The 19,974-nt window shown below is 43.9% G+C and overlaps 1 protein-coding gene across 2 annotated transcripts in view; it reads right to left on the bottom strand.

Annotated features, from left to right (window-relative positions):
• Positions 1-19,974, bottom strand: part of HMCN1 (hemicentin 1) — a 354,179-nt gene that overhangs the window by 147,988 nt on the left and 186,217 nt on the right. For both annotated transcript variants that reach the window (XM_006267576.4, XM_019500190.2), the window contains exons 32-40: positions 19,221-19,502; positions 18,090-18,198; positions 17,322-17,491; positions 16,932-17,086; positions 11,560-11,683; positions 8,142-8,243; positions 6,780-6,956; positions 3,783-3,931; positions 1,341-1,464 (exon numbers count right to left, since the gene is read on the bottom strand). In XM_006267576.4, the coding sequence (XP_006267638.2) occupies positions 1,341-1,464; positions 3,783-3,931; positions 6,780-6,956; positions 8,142-8,243; positions 11,560-11,683; positions 16,932-17,086; positions 17,322-17,491; positions 18,090-18,198; positions 19,221-19,502 (1,392 nt within the window). The remainder of the gene's footprint in view (positions 1-1,340; positions 1,465-3,782; positions 3,932-6,779; positions 6,957-8,141; positions 8,244-11,559; positions 11,684-16,931; positions 17,087-17,321; positions 17,492-18,089; positions 18,199-19,220; positions 19,503-19,974) is intronic.

Below are 19,974 nucleotides of genomic sequence, written 5' to 3'. Positions count from 1 at the left end.
ATCTGCGAGGCTTGGGCTGCGGTATTAGGGGAGGTCGGAGCCGCAGAGCGCCCCCTGGCATTGGGGCATTATAATGGGCAGCCTCCTGCTAATTAATTAATTAACATCAAGACATGGCAGGCGAGAAGGCGGGCAGTTGCCGCAGGAACAGGTGAGAGGGCCGCAACTTGGCTCGGAAGCGATGCCTGTTACAGGGAGCTTTAACTAAAGCTTGTTCATTGAGCTTTAAAGTGCCCCACCACCATTTTTCAGTGCGGGAACACTGATACATGAGACACTCCAGGCACTTTAATTAAAGTGGCTCTCAGAGTTGCTCTAATTAAATCACACCCCTGACTCCAGGAAACCCCTGGTTCCCTACCCTCAGATTGTCTTCCAGTTTCCTGACTCCAGTTGTTGACTCTGGCTTGCCCCCTGGTTTCCAGTCTCTGGCTTTAGATGCTTGACTTGATGTCCCAGCTACAGATGTTCAGTACCTGATCTTGGCTATGTATGCTGGACTTGCCTCTTGTTCTTGCCCCTTGATTTAGCAACCTGACTGTTGACATTTGGGTCCTGACCATCCTTTCCAGCCCTTGGCTCTAGCACTAGACTGAGCTATCCCTAGAAGACATTAACAAAAATATACGTATTTCCGTCTGTCAGCTGAAAAGTCATTACTTTTTTATTTTATCGTCTATTTCCTTGTTCCTATATTCTGAAATAGGAATATACTTGAGTTATCTTCTCTGTGCCATTCATGATCTTATAGGCCTCAGACATTTTATCTTATTCTTTCCTTCTCCAAGCATTTTAAACTCTCCAGTCTTGCATGCTTCCAATTACCCTCATCCTCTTTTGATCCATGTCCATTTCTTCTGTCTTTTCAGAGCTAAAGAACTCAATACTGGTCACAGTATTCTGAGTAAGGGTGCTTTAACAGTTTACATAATGGTACTATAATCCATTTGGTATAAACATCTAGACATTGCAATATATTACTGTGCATGCCATAGAACCCACTACCATAACTAGTGAAATTTTGTCATCCTTGTTGGCAATATCAGAGAATATAATTAATGAATGTGTCCGGGCAACTTTAAGTATGGTCCCAATCAGCTCAAGGTTGAGAACCATTGGTTAGGAAGTATGGGAAATCTTACACTGCCCTACTTCTGGTATACGTGTCCTGTAGTTGCATGGAGGGACACACTCCTCCTCAGTACCTAACCTCTTTACTAGCTTGCACTGAGTCAAACCCAACCCTCCCAAAGGAAGCTCTAAAAGTTGTGCCACTGTTATGGAAACTCTGAGTATCATTTTCTATATTCATAGTACATAAAGTCATGAGAACTCCTCACCATAAACCCGGAGATCAATATCCCTCTGTCTTTCCCCTGCAGCATTCACTGCAACACATGTATACTTTCCTGTGTCACTGATCTGAGCACTAGTGAGTGCTAGAACCCGGCCTCCAGAAAGAACCTGGAAAAGAAATGTTGAAAGGACATATTCATTATGTGTTGCTTAACCCAGTTTCCTCAGTGTATGCTGCAGCATAATAGAGCTAGGCAGGCCTATCCTCTTTCATTCCATAACAAAAAATGACTACCACCTTTATCTGTTCTTTTAATGCTTCCCAATCTCTCTTCCCCCTGCACTCCTCCCAGTCCTGTGCAGTTACCTTTGCTCCAAATATTGCAAATATTTAGGATATGGACATACAAATAATGTACTGTGGACTTAAAGAGGGGTAGAGCTTAATGTGCAGCATCTGCTACATGGTAACTGTCTACATGCATGCTCTTACTCCTCAGTAAGTAGAAGCTAAATTGCATTATTTTTACACTGAAAGCTAAGCTAGGCTAGGCTAAAATATACTAAGGTAAGCTGACGCCATTTAATTTTGACTTATGATGGGCAGTTACTTCAAAGTATCTGATATCCAGTAATGCCCCAAGTCCTTTTGCCCCAGATAAATTTTTCCTGCCGTACCCTTAAACATATACTTAACTTTATACAGGTCATTGAACAATAGAAAACTATTGTTGGAAGCGCAACACCTTCCTCAAAGCAGGACCATCCCCAACTACATCATCCCAGCTAAGACTTTGTCTAGCCAGGTCTTAAAAACCTCCAAGAAGTTACCAGCAGAACTCACATTCACTTGTCTTTGCAGGTCTGGGCCTTAGCCCCACACTCTGAATTTCACAACTTCCATCTTGCCTTTCTCTATGCCTGGAACAGGCTCAATTTTCTGTTAAAATTTTCTGTTTCCCACTTCCCCCATTTTTTCATTTTTTTTTCCCCTTCACAATCAATTATTTCAGGAAATCGTCCATCTTTCTTCTCTTCCTCAAGGGTTTCCCCAGATCCCTCTTTTCTTCAGAGCTACTTAATCTTTGCCCTTTCTTGTCTATCTCAGAAACAATATTTTCTAGACAGGAAACAGTTCCTCTCATATCCTTATAAATTTCAATATGTATGCAATGTGCTATACACATTATATTACCTAAATGCAATATGACCCTGAATTAAGATGACCCCCAATAATTAGATTCTAAACATGGAAGATTTGTATATGTAGAATCTAATTATTGGAGGGTTGTTTTGAATTCATCCTCCCCCAACTCCTGCAGCAAGGAAAGCAGTGGCAGGGGGCAGGCAGTGTGGAGAGGTAGAGGGGCAGACAGTAGGGGGGCAGGTGGGGGAGCAAGCAGGGGGAGCAGTGGAGGCAGGCAGAATGGGGGGGCAGTAAGGGGGAAGTAAGGGAAGCAGGCAGTGGGGGGGGATCAAGCACTTGCTCCCCACTGCATGTCTCCCCTGTGCCTACTCTGACCACCTCTGCTCTCAGCCTTCCCCCTACAGCCTCAAGGTGCCTCCCCCCTGCCCACCCACACCCACACACACTCCATTTTCCCCATCTTCACTCAATAGTTGCTGACTCCTGGTCCCGGTCACTGGAGCTAGAGCTGCCATGCTGCTGTTACTGCTACCAAGTCAGGTTAGGGTCATGCTCAATGCCCCAGGCTGAAATGGGGATGGAGTCTGCTGGCACTGAAGCAAGGGTAAGCAGTGATGTGTGTTGAAGAGGGGGAGAAGCCTTGGGAGGAGAAGCAGGGTGGCAGGAGGGCAGGCAGCAGCAATGACTCAAGCCTCTTCCTCAGGAAGGGGCCAGAGCCAGAGCTGCAGCAGCTGCCTGCTCCCTTTCCCCTTCCATCACTGCTTCATACTCAATTCCAAGATGAGGTGCTTTTCCCCCATGGTAAATTGTGGGGGTAACCTCATTTTGGAATTGTGTAAATACAGCATAAACAGCAATGAGCTTTTATCAACAGCAACTATTTATGATCCATATTTCCCTAATTTTAATTCACTTCTTTGTTTCTATGTAAAAACCTTAGAAGATGCTAGATTGCTGTTCTGCATTTATCCATGTAAGAGGTTTTAACCACTTGCTGGTTCAGTGCAGCCTACCTCGCAATAACTCTTCAGTGTGACCTAATCTTGACTTCAGGGTATTAGCATGGCTCCATTTCCTTTTCCATTAATTCCTTGACACCTGAGACTGCCAAAAATGGTGTTAAGAAGTGCCCACTTTGGCAGTGTGAACTCTTGTCCAATACCAATTGAAAGGGAGCATTAACTCATTCCAGTGTAGGCTAGCTTTGAATCTAGAGAGGAAAGATTCTGTCTTCCTCATCTATGCCCGCTGTAATGTGCCGTTTCCATTCAAATGTACTAATTTGTAATATCCACATCAAGAGACAAAGAAAACAAGTACTTAGGTTTTTAACAAATACCTGGAGGCCAGAAAAGCTGGAAACGGGACTACCATCTTTTAGCCAAGTCAGAATGGGAGCAGGGATACCTCTGGCTTCACATTCCAACCTCACTAGATTATTAACTACCACTGCCACCATGTCATTGCTACCAGAAATTGATGGGGGGACTGAAAAAGAAAACAAAGTTGAAACAGCTATATAAGCACATAATTCACAACAAAATTAAATGGGCCTCTTACTTTTGGAAGTGTTTCTAATCCTGGAAGGTGGTAAATCATTTTGAAAGATTTCTGATGCTATAAATACTAGGTTCTTGTCATTTGTCCACACTGTGCCATATCTCACTCTCTTTACTTACACAAATAATCTGATAATAGTACTGAAACTACTGATGTGTGTTAGGTAAGTGGGCAGGGTCTATAGCCTACATGACCACTATGAAAATCAGAAACCAAAATAGGAAATCTAAACACAGCATTGTAAAAGCTTGAAGTGCTCTTAGGCATTGTGAAATATCTCTAATGTATCAAAGCATAGATGTTTCTCTTAGAAACCTGTCTAAATCTAACTGAGCTCATGCAGGTAATAAACTGAGCTAGATAATAAATCAATTTTGTAAAAAATTACATGAAAACTTACCAGATCAGGTTCTTATAAAATCTACCTGTTCCCTTTTTATATAAGGAGGAAGAGGAAAAAACATCTCAGCTTAAAAATGTCTTTAAAAGGACAACCGAGAAATGTCCTATATAACTATAACTATTTAGCTGGTCTAATAAAAGATATCAGATTTACCCAAAGAATCTTCTCTGCCCATATAAATGGCTTATATCAGGTGAATAGTCAGTAGAATTCTGTATAGTTATGTTAAACTATTTAAAGGAACATATGTATTTGCTTGAGTTGTTAAATTGTCTTGCCCATCCTTCTGTTCCTTTTATATTTGCTCTCTACAAACACTGAAATGTCAAACACTTGGAAGTCAAATGGATAAGCACCTCCAGTAAACACAATTTAAATTTGAATGCAAAAAACACCAAAGTGGAGAATTCTTGACTCATCTCAATAAGGAAAGTATAACGAAGACATGTGACTTATCCCTCTCTTTAGAACCAGATCAGTAACCAAAATGTAATACTTCTATAAGTTCATGGACAAGGGAAAGGGAAAATAGAAAAGGGAAGGAAATAGAAATGGGAATAGAAAAAGAATGTTGTGATCTAGTCACAGCCTATGCAAACTATTTATTCAATACTTATTTAATACTTAGTGCATAATTTCTGATAAACCATGAATCAGTGTATCCAAGCTTACTTATAGGTAAGCCCCAGAAATGGTAGAGGGTACAAGGCTGTACATACTTTGCCCTTGTGATTTTTCACAGCATCTGGTGTTCTTAGATATTTGCAAAAATGTTATAATGGTGAGAGAGAACTACAAAAACCTTAGCACAATGGAACTGTATGAGTATACTTCATTTGAATTCCACAGAGCTGGCACCTACAAGTAGATCTGTAAGTCTCTTCTGTATTAAGCATGGGAAATCATGTATGGTTTTCTAAACAATTAGTACAAAAACAACTGATAACTTGTGCCATAGTTCCCTGTATCCAAAATACTATTAGCAGCAGAATATGAACAAAATAAGATGCTGGTCAACTAAGGTAAATATCCATATACTACAGCAAAGGTCAGGTTATAAGACTATAGATTAGACAAAAAGATAGTCATTAAATTCAAGTTTTGTTGTTGCTCAGCAAGTCTCTTTTTAAGTCACAAAATCTTTAAAGCCTAGTCTCTCTTCAATTTCATTCATAATTTCCATTATAAACTGAATGCAATTTTGAGAAATAACAACTTCATTGTAGTTGGCTAAAGTTAAATAATAGCCTTCTGACCTCTGCTTCATAGTGCAAATTGATTTCTATGTATGTCAGAAAGTATTCCCTTTTTTGCCTGCTAAGTACATTGGGAGAAATTTTACCTTCCTCTTATCAAATCAGTGTTGCTGCAGCTGAAAGCAGAATGTTGGACATGTTCAAATCTCAAACAGGAAACAAATCCTGTGTATCAGATTTAAGCAGCTAATTCAGAGGGTGTTAATTCCCTGGAAATAACTATACATACCAACTGAAACATCATCACCCACCAAAGAAAACCCCAAGTCCTTAAGGAATTGTTTTTCATTTCTCAGTTATAGCAACAATAATGACCTCGGTTCCAAACATATCCTGGGGATTAATGATTAGGTGGGGTTAACTACCCTTGGCTGTGACTCAGCCATTAATGTCTCCCAGATGTCATTAATCCCAGGGAAATACACTGCCCAAGGTCATTATTGGTTATTTAACATTAATAGGGACTATATACTCTTTGTGCATCTCAATGGAAGCCTGTGTCATATTCTGGCTGTAAATTTGCATAATAAACTTCCACTCCAAACATCTGGATGTGTGTGCACATATCTGAGAACAGATTTTGGATTGGGGCCTGATCCAAAATCAACTGAAATCAAAGGAAGCGCATACTCCAAGTGGCTTCTGACCAGGCATCAAATGTCTATAAACACCCACACATCTTGTAAGACAAAATATATCTTTTTCTCTAAAGCCCTTCCATTATTAAACAGCTTTTTTCATTCTATACTACAGTCACTGTAGACTGCAAAATGATCAGCACCAAAATGAACCAACACCTAACCTTTTCAAGTTGCTGAAGCAGCAGTGCTTAGGCCTTCTTCCACTGCTCATTCATTCTGAACAAAATTAAATTTCTTAAATTGAGTTTTCATATTTCAAATTATGTCAATACCTTTATATGACAGATATGTCAATTTTCAGTTTTTCTTTTTTCTTTATTCCTCAACCCCTTTCAAAGATTAATGATGGGTAGGGAAACTATTAAGTAAATGTAATAAGGCTTCAAAAGAACAGGCAAGTATCACATACATGTTTTTCCTCGGTATGTGTTTATAATACACAATACTTACAAAGATTCCTATGATGTTATACTTACTATGAACCTGAAGGCTGTAAAATAGCTCTGCTGTTCCTGCTGTATTCAGAGCCATGCATTTATAAATGCCAGTGTCAGAGATCTGTGCAACATCAATCTGAAGGATTTGACCCCTGTTCAAAAAGGTGACTCCTGCAGCATTGGTGAGTGGATGACTGTCTTTGTACCAGGTGATAACTGCAAGTGAAATAAGAGAAATGGAAAAATCACAGGCTGTAAGTATTGGTAACTTCTGCTTCACATCTTAACCAAAAGATGCCACTTCGACTCTCAAGGTTTTTACTAATGCCTTGTTTTGGCACTGGTTCAATACTGACTCAAATTTTTTTGTTATTTAATGATTCATTTCCTAGAACACTTCAGTTTTGTGTGACTTGTTCATTCAAGAAATGGTCGGTCCTGACTTTGATTGTCTGGCAAGAACTGTATGTTGATCACAAGAGACAGTACAACTGCAAATAAAACCTTGCATTGCTTAGCTGATGCAAAAAATAGATGTTTTGCTGCTGTTAGTGCTATTTCTAGGCCATATCCTAGGACAGGGATGTCCAACTCTGAGTGACCAGGGAACACAGGTTCCCCAGCCACACACTATGTGGGCTGCACACCTCCTGGGTCACTGGCTACATGCTGCACCATACAACTCCCCCCTACCCACCATGCCCCAAACACTGGCTCCTGCTGCAGTGTGGCCTCATTATGCAGATGTGCCATACCACGCAGGCCCCCCATGTGCATAGATGCGTGTAGTGCACAGCCCCTCCCACTCGCCGCATGGTGAAGTATATCCACTACACTATACCAGCATGGACACTGTATGGGATCCCTGGCTTCCCTGAGCCCTCTAGCTACAGACTCCTATGAATTTCAATGGAATTTGGATCAGGTCCATGCACGTCTATTCCAAACCCATTCCATGGAGTTATGTAGAAGTGACCCACACTCTACAAACTTACCTGATAAGATGAGGTAAGTGGATTTGTTTTGATCTGCTTTTCACAGCAGCTGTAGGGCCATATCTAGATCTACCCCAACTTAGGTGCCTTGACAAAGGAGAGGGACAGAAACAGATGGATGTAGGTGCACAAGGTGCCTGCACAGTCAGTGGGGAAAATGTTGTTCATTTGAATGGAAAATAGAGTGGATTACAAATCTCTAATACTTTAATCAAATATGAATTTCATCTACCGTACCTCAAGGCAACTGAAGTTTCCCATTGTACACTATATAAATGGTTATATTAGTTTAAATACTAGAGATTTATATTCACATTGCAAATTTTAATTATTCTCAGTAGATACTTAAAGGTGACTAAGAAAATCATTAGACTTGATCCATGTCTCATAAGATGTAGGAATGTACCTGGCAAAGGATTCCCAGATGCTTTACACTCGAGATGGATTGGGTTATTCATCACCACTGTTTCATTTAACATCTTCCCTGAATTTTCCAGATAGGGTGGTTCTGGGAAAGGATGCAAAAATTAGGATTTAATAGAATTCAGCCACATGCTTGGCAGAACATCTGTACACAATTTACAATAATTGTAAATTGAGATACCTTAGGTAATCAGCTGCACATGCTTATTTATGTGTTAGATGACTTGTAAAACACCCTTCAGATGGGTTCTTCTACAGGGTCTGGCAGATTTCTAGCCATACATACTTATCAAATGAACAGTAGTAAAACACTTCTTTACATGGATAAACTAGCTGAATTTGTTTCAAAGAATAGACACAGTGGGCGCATCCAGATGAGCATGGACATGTGGTACAGACCTATCTGCGGAGCCACACGCTGCATATGCAGGCATTCCCCACACTGCTGCTTTGCAATGCAGGAGGTTTTCTTGACCCTTGGAGATCCTGGGATCAAAAAAACCCCATACCAAAAAAAAGCGGGATGGCACATGTGGCGGCAGCATGCATCGCCCAAAACCAGAGCCTGGCTGGCCGGAGCCACACTTTGACTATCAGCCAAGCTTTCTCCTGCAGGAGTGCCATAGCTGCAGCTCCCTGAGGCCCCCAGAACCTCAGGTAAGACTGCTGGGGCCAGCACGGTTGCTGTCCCCAGCCTCCCCTACTCCACTCAGACTAACCTGCCACGCACCAGAGCATGTGTGGCACAGGCATTCCCCAGAGACAAGTAGCAGCGGCACAAGGTGTGCCACTGTTACTTGTCTCTAGGGAAAACATATGTTCCTGCTTGTGGGGATGTGCTCAGTTAAAGTAGACAGATCAGGAAGTAAGTAACCATTTACGCCAGGGCTATCAAAGATGTAGTCTGCACAGCCCTATCATCCAGCCCCGAGTGCTGCCCCTGGGTCTCAGTTGACCCACAAACCTTACACTAGCTCTGTGTACAGGACCTGAGATGTGCACCAAACATAGAGCCGTGCTACAGGAGCTGTGCAACAGGAGCTGGACTACAGGTGAACCCTACCTCAGCTGATCTGGGACTGCCACCTGAAGCATCCCCTGGGCCAGTCTGGGATCCATGCTACAGGCAGCGCTCACTCCAGCCAGTCAGGAACCTGAAGGCATAGAACCCAGAACCCTGTGCTAGATCCGACGTGTTATGAGGCTGGGGGGTGGAATATGGGCCCAAACTGGCCCATGGTCCAGCCTTGCACAGCTCAAGGAGTTTAACCCCCTTGATTTATACAGCCACTTTTCTAACACATGAAACTCTGTTATCTTATTAATTTTGTCCTGACTATATAAAATCAAATTCTGCACAGGACTTTATAAGGCAAGACCCTTTGTTTTACCTAGTTTATATATGTTTTATAACAGGGGCTGTCATCCAGGGGTACATGCTTGCTACTGCTTGCTCACTACCTGCTCCCCCTCCCCTGCATACAGCTGCTCACCACTCCCTGCCCTCTGCTCAGTGTCCACCCCACTCCGCCCCACTCCATATCCAGCTGCTCGCCACCCCCCCCCGCTTGGGAGGTATATTTAGTAAAAAGGGGGCCGCTGGGAGTACATTTATTTTAAAAGTTTTAAAGCCCCTGTTTTAGAAGATAAAAGAGATACCAGGCAATTACACATATGTCACCAGAATGAAGCACAAAGATCAATTTAATGTGGTCCAGTGTCAGGATAAAAGCAGGAGGGTACATCAATTAAGCTGTTAGGAATACAAAAGGAGTTTCTCTTTCCCAAGACAATCTCTCCCCCTTTAAACCAACATTTTTCTATTGTTTCTGATTTGGAAATACACACAGCCGATGCAATAAACACTACATCGCCCTTTTTCACAACCTAACTCCCAGTGAAATCAACATAAAGACATTTATTCACTTTAATTGGCTCAGGTCCAAAAATAGTATGCCCAATACTGCTGAAGCTCTGAGGTACATACACACTTTAATTATGGTTAAACATTTATTAAATTAACATCAAACAACTCCTAAGCTTTCTTATTTGTTTTTATATTGGTTCATCAGGAAACTAAAAATCTCTTCCAGCAGTTTGAAAGAATAAAGGAACCTATCATGACACCATCCCCCCTACCCCCCTTCATCAAAGAAAACATTCCCCATTGCCAGCTCACAAGGAATGCTCATAAGGTTTGGATCAAATCAGTAAAGCCAATGGTGAGGCATTGTTTCCTGGTCCAGGAACATAGCTTACTTCCTTATGCCTTGGAGGCTTCTCTCAATGAAGCTGTCATGTGTGTGACCTCTCTAAGATGCCAGTGAAAGTGAAGAGGGTGACAGTTTACAGGAAACACAATAGGGTAATTAAGGTGGGGGAGATGAAGGGGTGATTAGGTTAGCAGCCCAGATGCCCACTTGAGTAACAAGGCCCCAAAAATAGCAACCCAGCAGTCACCACTGCCCTGGGCACTGCCACTGATCAGAGCACAGAGTTGCCCTGTTACGCCTATGAGGAAGGACATGCTAATTCCTGAACATTTGGGGCGCTGATAGATATGCAGGCCTCTGCTTTACATTAAAACACCATGAGTTACAGAGCCCTCCTCCCCCTCCCCCCAACCTGAGAGATGTTCACCTGTTGGGCTGGGGGGGAAATTGAGCCTGCCTATACCACCCTTCTCTCCCAGCTCCAGTGCTGTCTGCAGGAAGGGAAGGGGGAAAGGAGAGGGAAAGTGAGCTGCAGGCTAGGGTTTGGTAGACCTGAGCTGTGGGGAGAGGGCTAGGAGGCTCCAATCCTCCCTCCCCCTCCAGATCAGGTTGGGCAAACTCCAGTCCAAAGCTCGCTCCCCCTGCACTTTCCCCCTCCTTTCCTGAAGGCAGGCCCAGGGGAAGGTCTCGGCTACATCAGCTCAGCCCCGGCTGCGTGACAAATTAACTTTAGGGAACATGAGTTCCCTAAGGCACTCCAAAGTGGAGCGCCTTCATCTAATCCATCATTTGATGAGGGTTAATTTGTCATGCAATCGGCCACTTTTAAACACTCTGCAGCCATGCATATGTGACACAGCACAGCTTTAGAGTGCTTTCAGGGGCTGATTTCATGACAAATGTAACTTCTGTCTGTACCATTGGTGCCAGCTGAGGCAAAATCTTGGAGCTACAGAGGCTGAGCTGCATACCTGTTTGTCATAGGTATGTGGTAAGTAGTTGAAACAAAAACTGAGCAATTGGGAAAGAGGAAAGAAATGGAGGTGGATCTCTGAAGACAATAAAAGAGCTGGAAATGAAAAGAGCAATCCTGAATGTGTTTGGGACAGAAAGAAATAAGACAAATAAACAAAGGTTGCCTTCAAACAATCCATTTAAGCCTTTAATAAGAAGCAGAAATTTTATTACCGTGCACATGAAGACGAATGTGCTTCTGGGCTTCTCCTGCAGCATTTGTTGCCACACAAGTATATTTGCCTGCATCTTCCAGCAGGGCTTTGGCAATTTGCAGAATGCGGCTTGAAGACTCCAGCTGCCATTAACAGAAAGCAGGGAAAAATTTTACACCAGGATTCCAGATACAGCTGCTAAGATTAATAATAGGCCTTAGGCAGATGTTACACTTAAGGCACAATTAACTTGTTATTGTGTTTTAAATAATAACCTGATCACACATTCAGGCAATTAACAGCATGACGAAATGGGAAAAAACACAGAAATATTCCACAAAAAGTATGCAATATTTTTATGATCGATTTCCATCATACCTTAAATTGAACATGTGGCAGAATCCCTGTCATGACTCCTGATGCAGGGTTAAGTTGAAAGCTCCTGTGCACCAGCGGGGTGACAGCAGAGTTTTCATGGTGTATAGTTGAGAGGAGTATATCAGCTGGACCAGGGCTCTCACTGACCAATTTCAAAATTGCACATTCTGCTACACATATGTGGCATAGGCCTATGCGAAGCAGCTAGTATTCGCTTCGGCTTCGGCTTCGGCTGATTCAGGGGAGAGTGATTTGATTCAGTGATTCAAATCACCGTCCCGAATCCTTTTGGCCACTGCTGAATCTCTGAATCAGCCCCATCCCCCGCCTGCTCACCCAGCCCTGTCAATGACTGCCTTGCCCAGCCCCAGTTCCTGGCTCTTAAAAAAAAAAAGCCTGAACTCACCAGCTCCTGCCAGGAGGGGGGTGATCCCCACTTTTCCTCACTGCCTGCACTGTTGGAAGGGCTCTGCCATGAGCCCCCAGAAGCCCTGAGGCTGCTGCAGCAGCTGGTGAGTGTGGGCTTTTTTTTTTTTTGGCTTTTTTTTTTTTACGAACCAGATGCTGGGACAGGCAGGGCAGTCATAGCGTGGGAGACTGGGAGAGCAGACAGGGGTCAGGGGGCTCCTGGCAGAGCCCCCACACAGTGAGGGGCAGTGGGAAGCAGCAAGGATCACCCCCCCGCCACCTGGCAGCAGCTGGTGAATGGGGGCTTTTTTTTTTTCTTTCAAAGAGCCAGAAGCTGGGGTGGCACGGCAGCCATGGTGGGGGCTGGGACAGCAGGTGAGGGGTGTTCAGGGGGGCTGGAGGAGCAGGCAGGGGATGCAGCCTAGCAGGGGTGCCCCCATGGTCCCTTGCCTCCTCCTCCAGCCCCCTCTCCCCCGCCCCATACTTACCAGCACCGAGTCTGGATCCAGCTCCCTGTGGCAGCAAGCAGAGGCTTCCCAAATCTCCAAAGCTCTCCGAATCGATTTGGACAGCTTCAAATCAATTCGGACCTTTTTACTGGTCTCCTGATTTGATTCAGATTCAGAGATTCGGCCACGGAATCAGGCCATATCTCCTCCAAATTGAATCAGCACCCAAAGCTTCGCAGAGCCCTAATGTGGCATAGCTGGAAGCACAACTGTTGGAATTGAGGATTAGATCCTATCATACCATTAAATGAATGTGTACCAGGGGCCATAGGGTATAGATTTATGCTGAATAGAACAAGTACCTCACAAGTGTACAAAAGGTGATCTTAATATGGCACAAAAAAAAGTAGTTAACCATTTTAGTCTGAAGGTAGGCAGAAGGCAGGTTAGATTTTAAATATACAGTCTAACTAAATCAGCGATACATACACTTTTGTAAGCCATGGAAGCTTACTTCATCAGATACTTCACTACCACAGCACAAGGCAACACTATGCAGAAAGACATCCTAAGCTTGTTGCAGACCAAGAAGTGCTTTGGCTAATTAGCTCTGCTTAGATATCAGGCTCATCAGTATGCTGAGTTAGCAAGTCTAGACTGCTTCCAGTTCCAGAACTAGCGTATGCAGAGTTAGCTCAGGGTTGCTCTGTACAGCACTAGAAAAACACAAGATGCCTATTCTGAAAGGTTGGAGTCCAAAATTCATAGATTCATAGATTCATAGATGTTAGGGTTGGAAGGGACCTCAATAGATCATCGAGTCTGACCCCCTGCATAAGCAGGAAAGAGTGCTGGGTCTAGATGACCCCAGCTAGATACTCATCTAACCTCCTCTTGAAGACCCCCAGGGTAGGGGAGAGCACCACCTCCCTTGGGAGCCCGTTCCAGACCTTGGCCACTTGAACTGTGAAGAAGTTCTTCCTAATGTCCAATCTAAATCTGCTCTCTGCTAGCTTGTGGCCATTGTTTCTTGTAACCCCCGGGGGCGCCTTGGTGAATAAATACTCACCAATTCCCTTCTGTGCCCCCGTGATGAACTTATAGGCAGCCACAAGGTCGCCTCTCAACCTTCTCTTGCGGAGGCTGAAAAGGTCCAGTTTCTCTAGTCTCTCCTCGTAGGGCTTGGTCTGCAGGCCCTTGACCATATGAGTTGCCCTTCTCTGGACCCTCTCCAGGTTATCCGCATCCTTCTTGAAGTGTGGCGCCCAGAATTGCACGCAGTACTCCAACTGCGGTCTGACCAGCGCCCGATAGAGGGGAAGTATCACCTCCCTGGACCTATTCGTCATGCATCTGCTGATGCGCGATAACATGCCATTGGCTTTTCTGATGGCTTCGTCACACTGCCGGCTCATGTTCATCTTGGAGTCCACTAGGACTCCAAGATCCCTTTCCACCTCTGTGCCACCCAGCAGGTCATTCCCTAGGCTGTAGGTGTGCTGGACATTTTTCCTCCCTAGGTGCAGCACTTTGCATTTCTCCTTGTTGAACTGCATTCTGTTGTTTTCTGCCCACTTGTCCAACCTGTCCAGGTCTGCCTGCAGCTGTTCCCTGCCCTCCGGCATGTCCACTTCTCCCCACAGTTTTGTGTCATCTGCAAACTTGGACAGAGTACATTTGACTGCCTCGTCCAAGTCACTGATGAAGACATTAAAGAGTATCAGTCCAAGGACCGAGCCCTGCGGGACCCCACTGCCCACATCCTTCCAGGTCGAGACCGACCCATCCACCACGACTCTCTGGGTGCGGCCCTCTAGCCAATTCGCCACCCACCGGACTGTGTAGTCATCCACATCACAGCCTCTTAACTTGTTCACCAGTATGGGGTGGGATACCGTATTGAAGGCGTTCCTGAAGTCTAAGTATACGACATCCACCCCTCCTCCTGTGTCCAGGCGTTTCGTAACCTGGTCATAGAAAGAGACTAGATTGGTCAGGCACGATCTGCCCGCCACAAACCCGTGCTGGTTTCCCCTCAGCATAATTTGCCCTGCCGGGCTCTCACAAATGTGAGCCTTGATAATTTTTTCAAAGACTTTACCAAGGATGGAGGTGAGACTGACTGGCCTATAGTTGCCCGGGTCCTCCTTCCTCCCCTTTTTGAAAATGGGGACCACGTTAGCCCTTTTCCAGTCCTCCGGGCCTTGGCCCGTGCACCACGAGCGTTCAAATATTCCCGCCAGTGGCTCTGCAATGATGTCGGCCAGTGCCTTCAGCACCCTCGGATGGAGCTCATCCGGGCCTGCCGACTTAAAGGCATCCAGTTCTTCCAAGTGACTCTGCACCACCTCAGGATCTACGTATGGAAGTCTGGTGCCTTGCTGCTGCCTCTCTACAACCCCAGTGAGAGACTTGTCGTGCCCCTCGCTTAGGAACACTGAGGCAAAGAACTCGTTGAGGAGTTCAGCCTTGTCCCCCCTGTCTGTCACCAATTGTTTCTGCCCATTTAGCAGGGGTCCTATTCCTCCCTGGGCCTTCCTTTTACTCCCAATATATCTAAAAAACAATTTCTTGTTGTCTTTTACTTGGGTTGCCATCCTCAGCTCCATGGTAGCTTTGGCCCGCCTAACTGCCTCCCTACAAGCATGAGCAGAGGAGGTATATTCATCTTTAGTGATCTCACCCTGTTTCCACTTTTTATGTGCTCCCCTTTTCGCCCTTAGGCTGCCCTGGATTTCTCTGGTCAGCCATGGAAGCCTCCTGGCCCCTTTCCCTTTTTTGCCTCGCTCGGGGATCGTCTTGCTTTGTGCCCAAAGGATCGTTTCCTTAAGGCACAGCCACCCTTCTTGGGCTCCCATCCCTTCAAAACTCCTACTCTGCAGTGCGTCCTTGACTAATCGCCTGAGTGCATTGAGATCAGCTTTCCTAAAGTCTAGCACTTTCACCCTACTAGTTACCTTACCCACTCGACGTCTTATGTTGAATTCTATTATTAGGTGATCACTGTCTCCCAAATGGCTACCGATCTGGAGGTCCCCTATCATGTCATCCCCCGTTGCCAATACCAGATCCAGTATGGCATTCCCCCTAGTGGGACCATGCACCTCCTGTGTCAGGTGGAAGTCCTGTACACAGGTTAGAAACCTGCGTGAGCGATGGGACTTTGCTGTCTGCGACTCCCAGCAGATGTCCGGGTAGTTTAGGTCCCCTATGACTACCACCTCTTTAGCTTTTATGGTCTCCGAGAGTTGCCTCAGGAGCCCCGCATCTATTTCTTCCCCTTGGTGTGGGGGTCTGTAGCAGACCCCTACCACAATATCCCTTTCTCCTTGCCCCCCATGTAGCCTAACCCACAATCCTTCTACTTCCTCAACCTTGGATTCTGTCTTGATGAGGGTTAATGTATATTGCTCACTGACATAAAGTGCAACCCCCCCCACCCTTTGTAGTGTGGTAGAAGCTTATTTTCTGGTAGAGCTGTAATAAATGGTAGAGGGGTAGGCAAGAACATGGAGTGGAGGCTGCAGACCAAAGACCACTACTGGTAGGATGTCAGAAAGTGTTCCAGCTTAACCCAGAGATCAGAGTAGTCTGAAGCCTTGTGGCTGGTGAGTGCTGGGCAGCTCTGGGGAGCCAGGAGGAGAGGTACTGAATTGCAGCAGGTTAGCCTTTTTAAAGACCTACACACATCACTCCAAAGTGAAAGGATGTCTAACAAGAGGTTCCCAGAAGCCAAGAAAGAGAAGAGAACATTTAAATGTTTGATGCAGATGTGGTGCTGACAAAAGAAAATGTAAATGCTGTTAATCCTGTCTCCCGTAAGTGAATAAGTAAAGCTCCCTGGTAACTACCAAGATTGACCAGTCTCTGAGAATTAGGCACAAGTGGAAGGCCTGGATATAGAATCTACATACCGGCCTTTCTGTAGACAGAGGATAGGGATTTCTAATAGAATTCACTCTCTCAAACACTGCAAGTCAGATTCTGAAGTCCTTTGTCAGACAAAACCCCTGCTGTGCATATCTTTAGCGTGTTCACCCCACCCAAAATGAGAGAAAAAAGATGAAAAAGAACTAACATATGTGTGTGTGCCCATGTATGTGTATGTACTTAAGCTATTTTCAGGTTTGGGATGCCATAAAAAGGTTGTACTTACTCGAATGTTTCCTCTGGCTGTATTTACTGGCTGGCCATCTTTTAACCATGTGATGGAAGGGCTGGGAATGCCATTGGCTATGCACTGCAATGTTGTGGGATTGTATATCACCACGGATCTCTCAGAAGACCCAGTAGATTTGATTGTTGGAGGAACTACAAGAAACAAGACAAAGATAAACCACTGTTTGAATATATTTAACGTATGCTCAATACAATCTCACAAATATAGAAAACTCTGATTATTACAATCCTTCTCTGTTATCTCCAATATATCAGCTGTGTATAAAAAAGTTATGTTTTGTATAGCCTATGGTACCCTCCTGCTAATGATCATATACATCATTGTAAAACAAAGCCAGTCTGTTGCTCTGTCCTCTGAATAACATACCATGCACTGTAACATCAAATTCCCTTTCATGATCCCCTGCTGTGTTTGTTGCCACACACTTATAGCGGCCTGTGTCTGACACTTGAGCCCGAGAAATGAGAAGTTTGCGTCCATTTAATAGGATCTTATAGTCATCTCCCTCTTCAATTGGGTGACCATCTTTCAACCACCTACAAAGGAGAAAGAAAAAATCTTACTTGCCTATTTTTTTAAAGTAGAAGGCAGTTCTAAGGCAAGTATCTATGAAGTAGAAAATAATGGTATATACAAAACAACTTTTCTAGAAATATTATATGCAAAAGTGCTCTTTGAAGTACCCAGGTCTTGAAATGAGGCACTAAGAAAGGGAGAATGAAGAAGCAAGCATCAAAGAAAGGATAAGAAGAGAGGCAGGCACTGAGAGAGTCTTTAAGGAAGATGGATGCCAGAAAAAAGAGGATGGAAAGCAGTAGAGGGAAAGTCTCCAGGGAGGAGGGGTCATAGCTATGCTGAATGGGTGACATTAGCAGGTCATAAAACAGACTTTTGCCACTTCTTGTTCATTCTGATCCATGACACGTGCAGTTTTGTATTATCAAAAAAAATTAATACAAAAGTGAATCGTAAGCCTTCTGAATTAAGTTTTGCGACTGCCCTTCAGTGGGGCCAAGATTTCATTCACTGTGTCTTACTGTGAACCCAAATGGCATAGTCAGAACATAACAATAACCTGCAAGCTTAAGCAAGCAAGTCATGGACTTTTTAACCAATATACCAAACCCCCCTTACATGATAGTTGGTGATGGTGTTCCCGTTGCCAGACAATCTAGCTCCAGAGGGCTATGAAGAATCACAATGTAATCCAAAGGTTCTTCTTCCCCTTCCACGTGTGGTGGGACTAAAAATGAAGGAACAGCAACAAAAGGAATGTTTTAACATCAGAAATAATGTGATTTTTTTATATTAAATCACATATTTAAAAACATCTGGGCATCTACCTCACTCTAAGGAGGACTTTGGTTCAACGTGTGAAGCTGCCCCTTGCATAAAGGGAACACCAACAAGGTTGTGAAACTCATTGCTCTTGTCCTTCTCCTATGTTGCTTTACTTGCCTAGGGTGAGATTATGTCCTGCCCCTCTGTGCAAAGGGGAAGAACTTCTGTCTCTGTTTCCCTTGCATTTTCCATCACTTCTATCACCCTCTCCTGAGGAGGGCTAGAGAAGAGGACTAGGTATCAGCCCATCTCATTCATTGACCTACAAAGCATTTTAACTACACCGATAACAATAAAACAAGCACATTGCACTTGCATGCCCAGTAGCTCCCAAGGCTCTCCCTTGGTGGGACAGTTAAATGAATAGTTATGCCTACACAGCCTAACTTCACCTTTAAAAGAATATTTCTATAAGTACCTGTTCTATTTTGGGGTAAGCTGCTAATATTTGCACAATTAATTTATCCTGAAATGGGCCAAGGAGGCAGAGTTGCAATCCATATTGCAGTGAAGGCTTCAATAAAAGGAGATAAACAATTTTCAAAGGCAAATTTTAGAATTTGTATAATGAATCCAAAAATTTAGAGACAACCTAAAACAAAATCAGAGAATTATCTGATTTGTTTTTGAATGACTTATTTCGCAGCTATAATTTTCTTCTCTTCCTGATGGTAAAGCAGTTTTGGAAAACTTCTTTGTGTCCTTCAAAGGGATGCTTCTAATCTTGCTCAGGAAAATAGTCCAAGAAGTCATGCGAAAGCAACAACCTTCAGCTTGTCCAATTGGACAGGGAAAATGTGCAGTGGCTAGGCTTGGTTAAATATACAGTTGACTCACTAAAATGAAATTCTGTGACACTAGCAAATATATATCTCTCTAATTCTGCTATGAACTTGAGAAAAAAATGCTGCATTGTTCACACACCTAAGATTTCAACGTCATATTTCATTTTTTTTTCTCCTGCTATGCTTGTGGCCACACAGACATACTGGCCACGATCAGTCTCTGTGGAATCCAAGATCTCCAGCTTCTTCCCCCTGGACAGTATGCGGAGGTTTTCACTTGCTTTCACAGGCACTCCATCTTTTAACCAGGTAAGAAGAGGTGGGGGGTTGCCAGCAGCTTTACACTCCAATGTCAATGAATTGCCAGCAACCACCTGCTTGTTCTGGATAGTGTCAGAGTCACCCTCAATAACAGGAGGAACTGGGGAAGGAAAAAGTATTTTGCAAGTAATTAATTTTGCAGCCAGAAAACATATTAACAGCAAATGGGTTCGTTCCTCTCCACCCACTCTGGCTCTACATAGAGTTATGTCACATATAATTTCATGTGAGAAATTTTATGCCAGAACAGGCCAAAACAAAAGAACAATAAAGATCAGCTAACAATTTAACGGTCAAATGCCTTAGCTGGCCATTCACCACTGAAGAAAAAGAGCATATCTAGAGGGTTTTGAGATGGGAGAACAGAATGTTAATGTTTCAAGTCGGAAAATGTAGTCAGAAAAATAGTTTTCATAGCTAAATGTTGAGAAGTCTGTTGCGTCTGCAAGAGATGAAGAGAAAAAGTATTTGTGGAGGGAATGTAATTTTAATATTTGCTGCTAATTAGCAGTACTAACTGATGGGCCTGATGACAAAAGCCTTTTTCATTGCCACATAAAAATATACAGCAC

The sequence above is a fragment of the Alligator mississippiensis genome, chromosome 5, assembly GCF_030867095.1.
Source record: "Alligator mississippiensis isolate rAllMis1 chromosome 5, rAllMis1, whole genome shotgun sequence".
Classification (NCBI taxonomy): domain Eukaryota; kingdom Metazoa; phylum Chordata; order Crocodylia; family Alligatoridae; genus Alligator; species Alligator mississippiensis.
The sequence above is the reverse complement of the archived record's forward strand: the minus strand, read 5'-3'. Positions and strand labels throughout refer to the sequence as shown.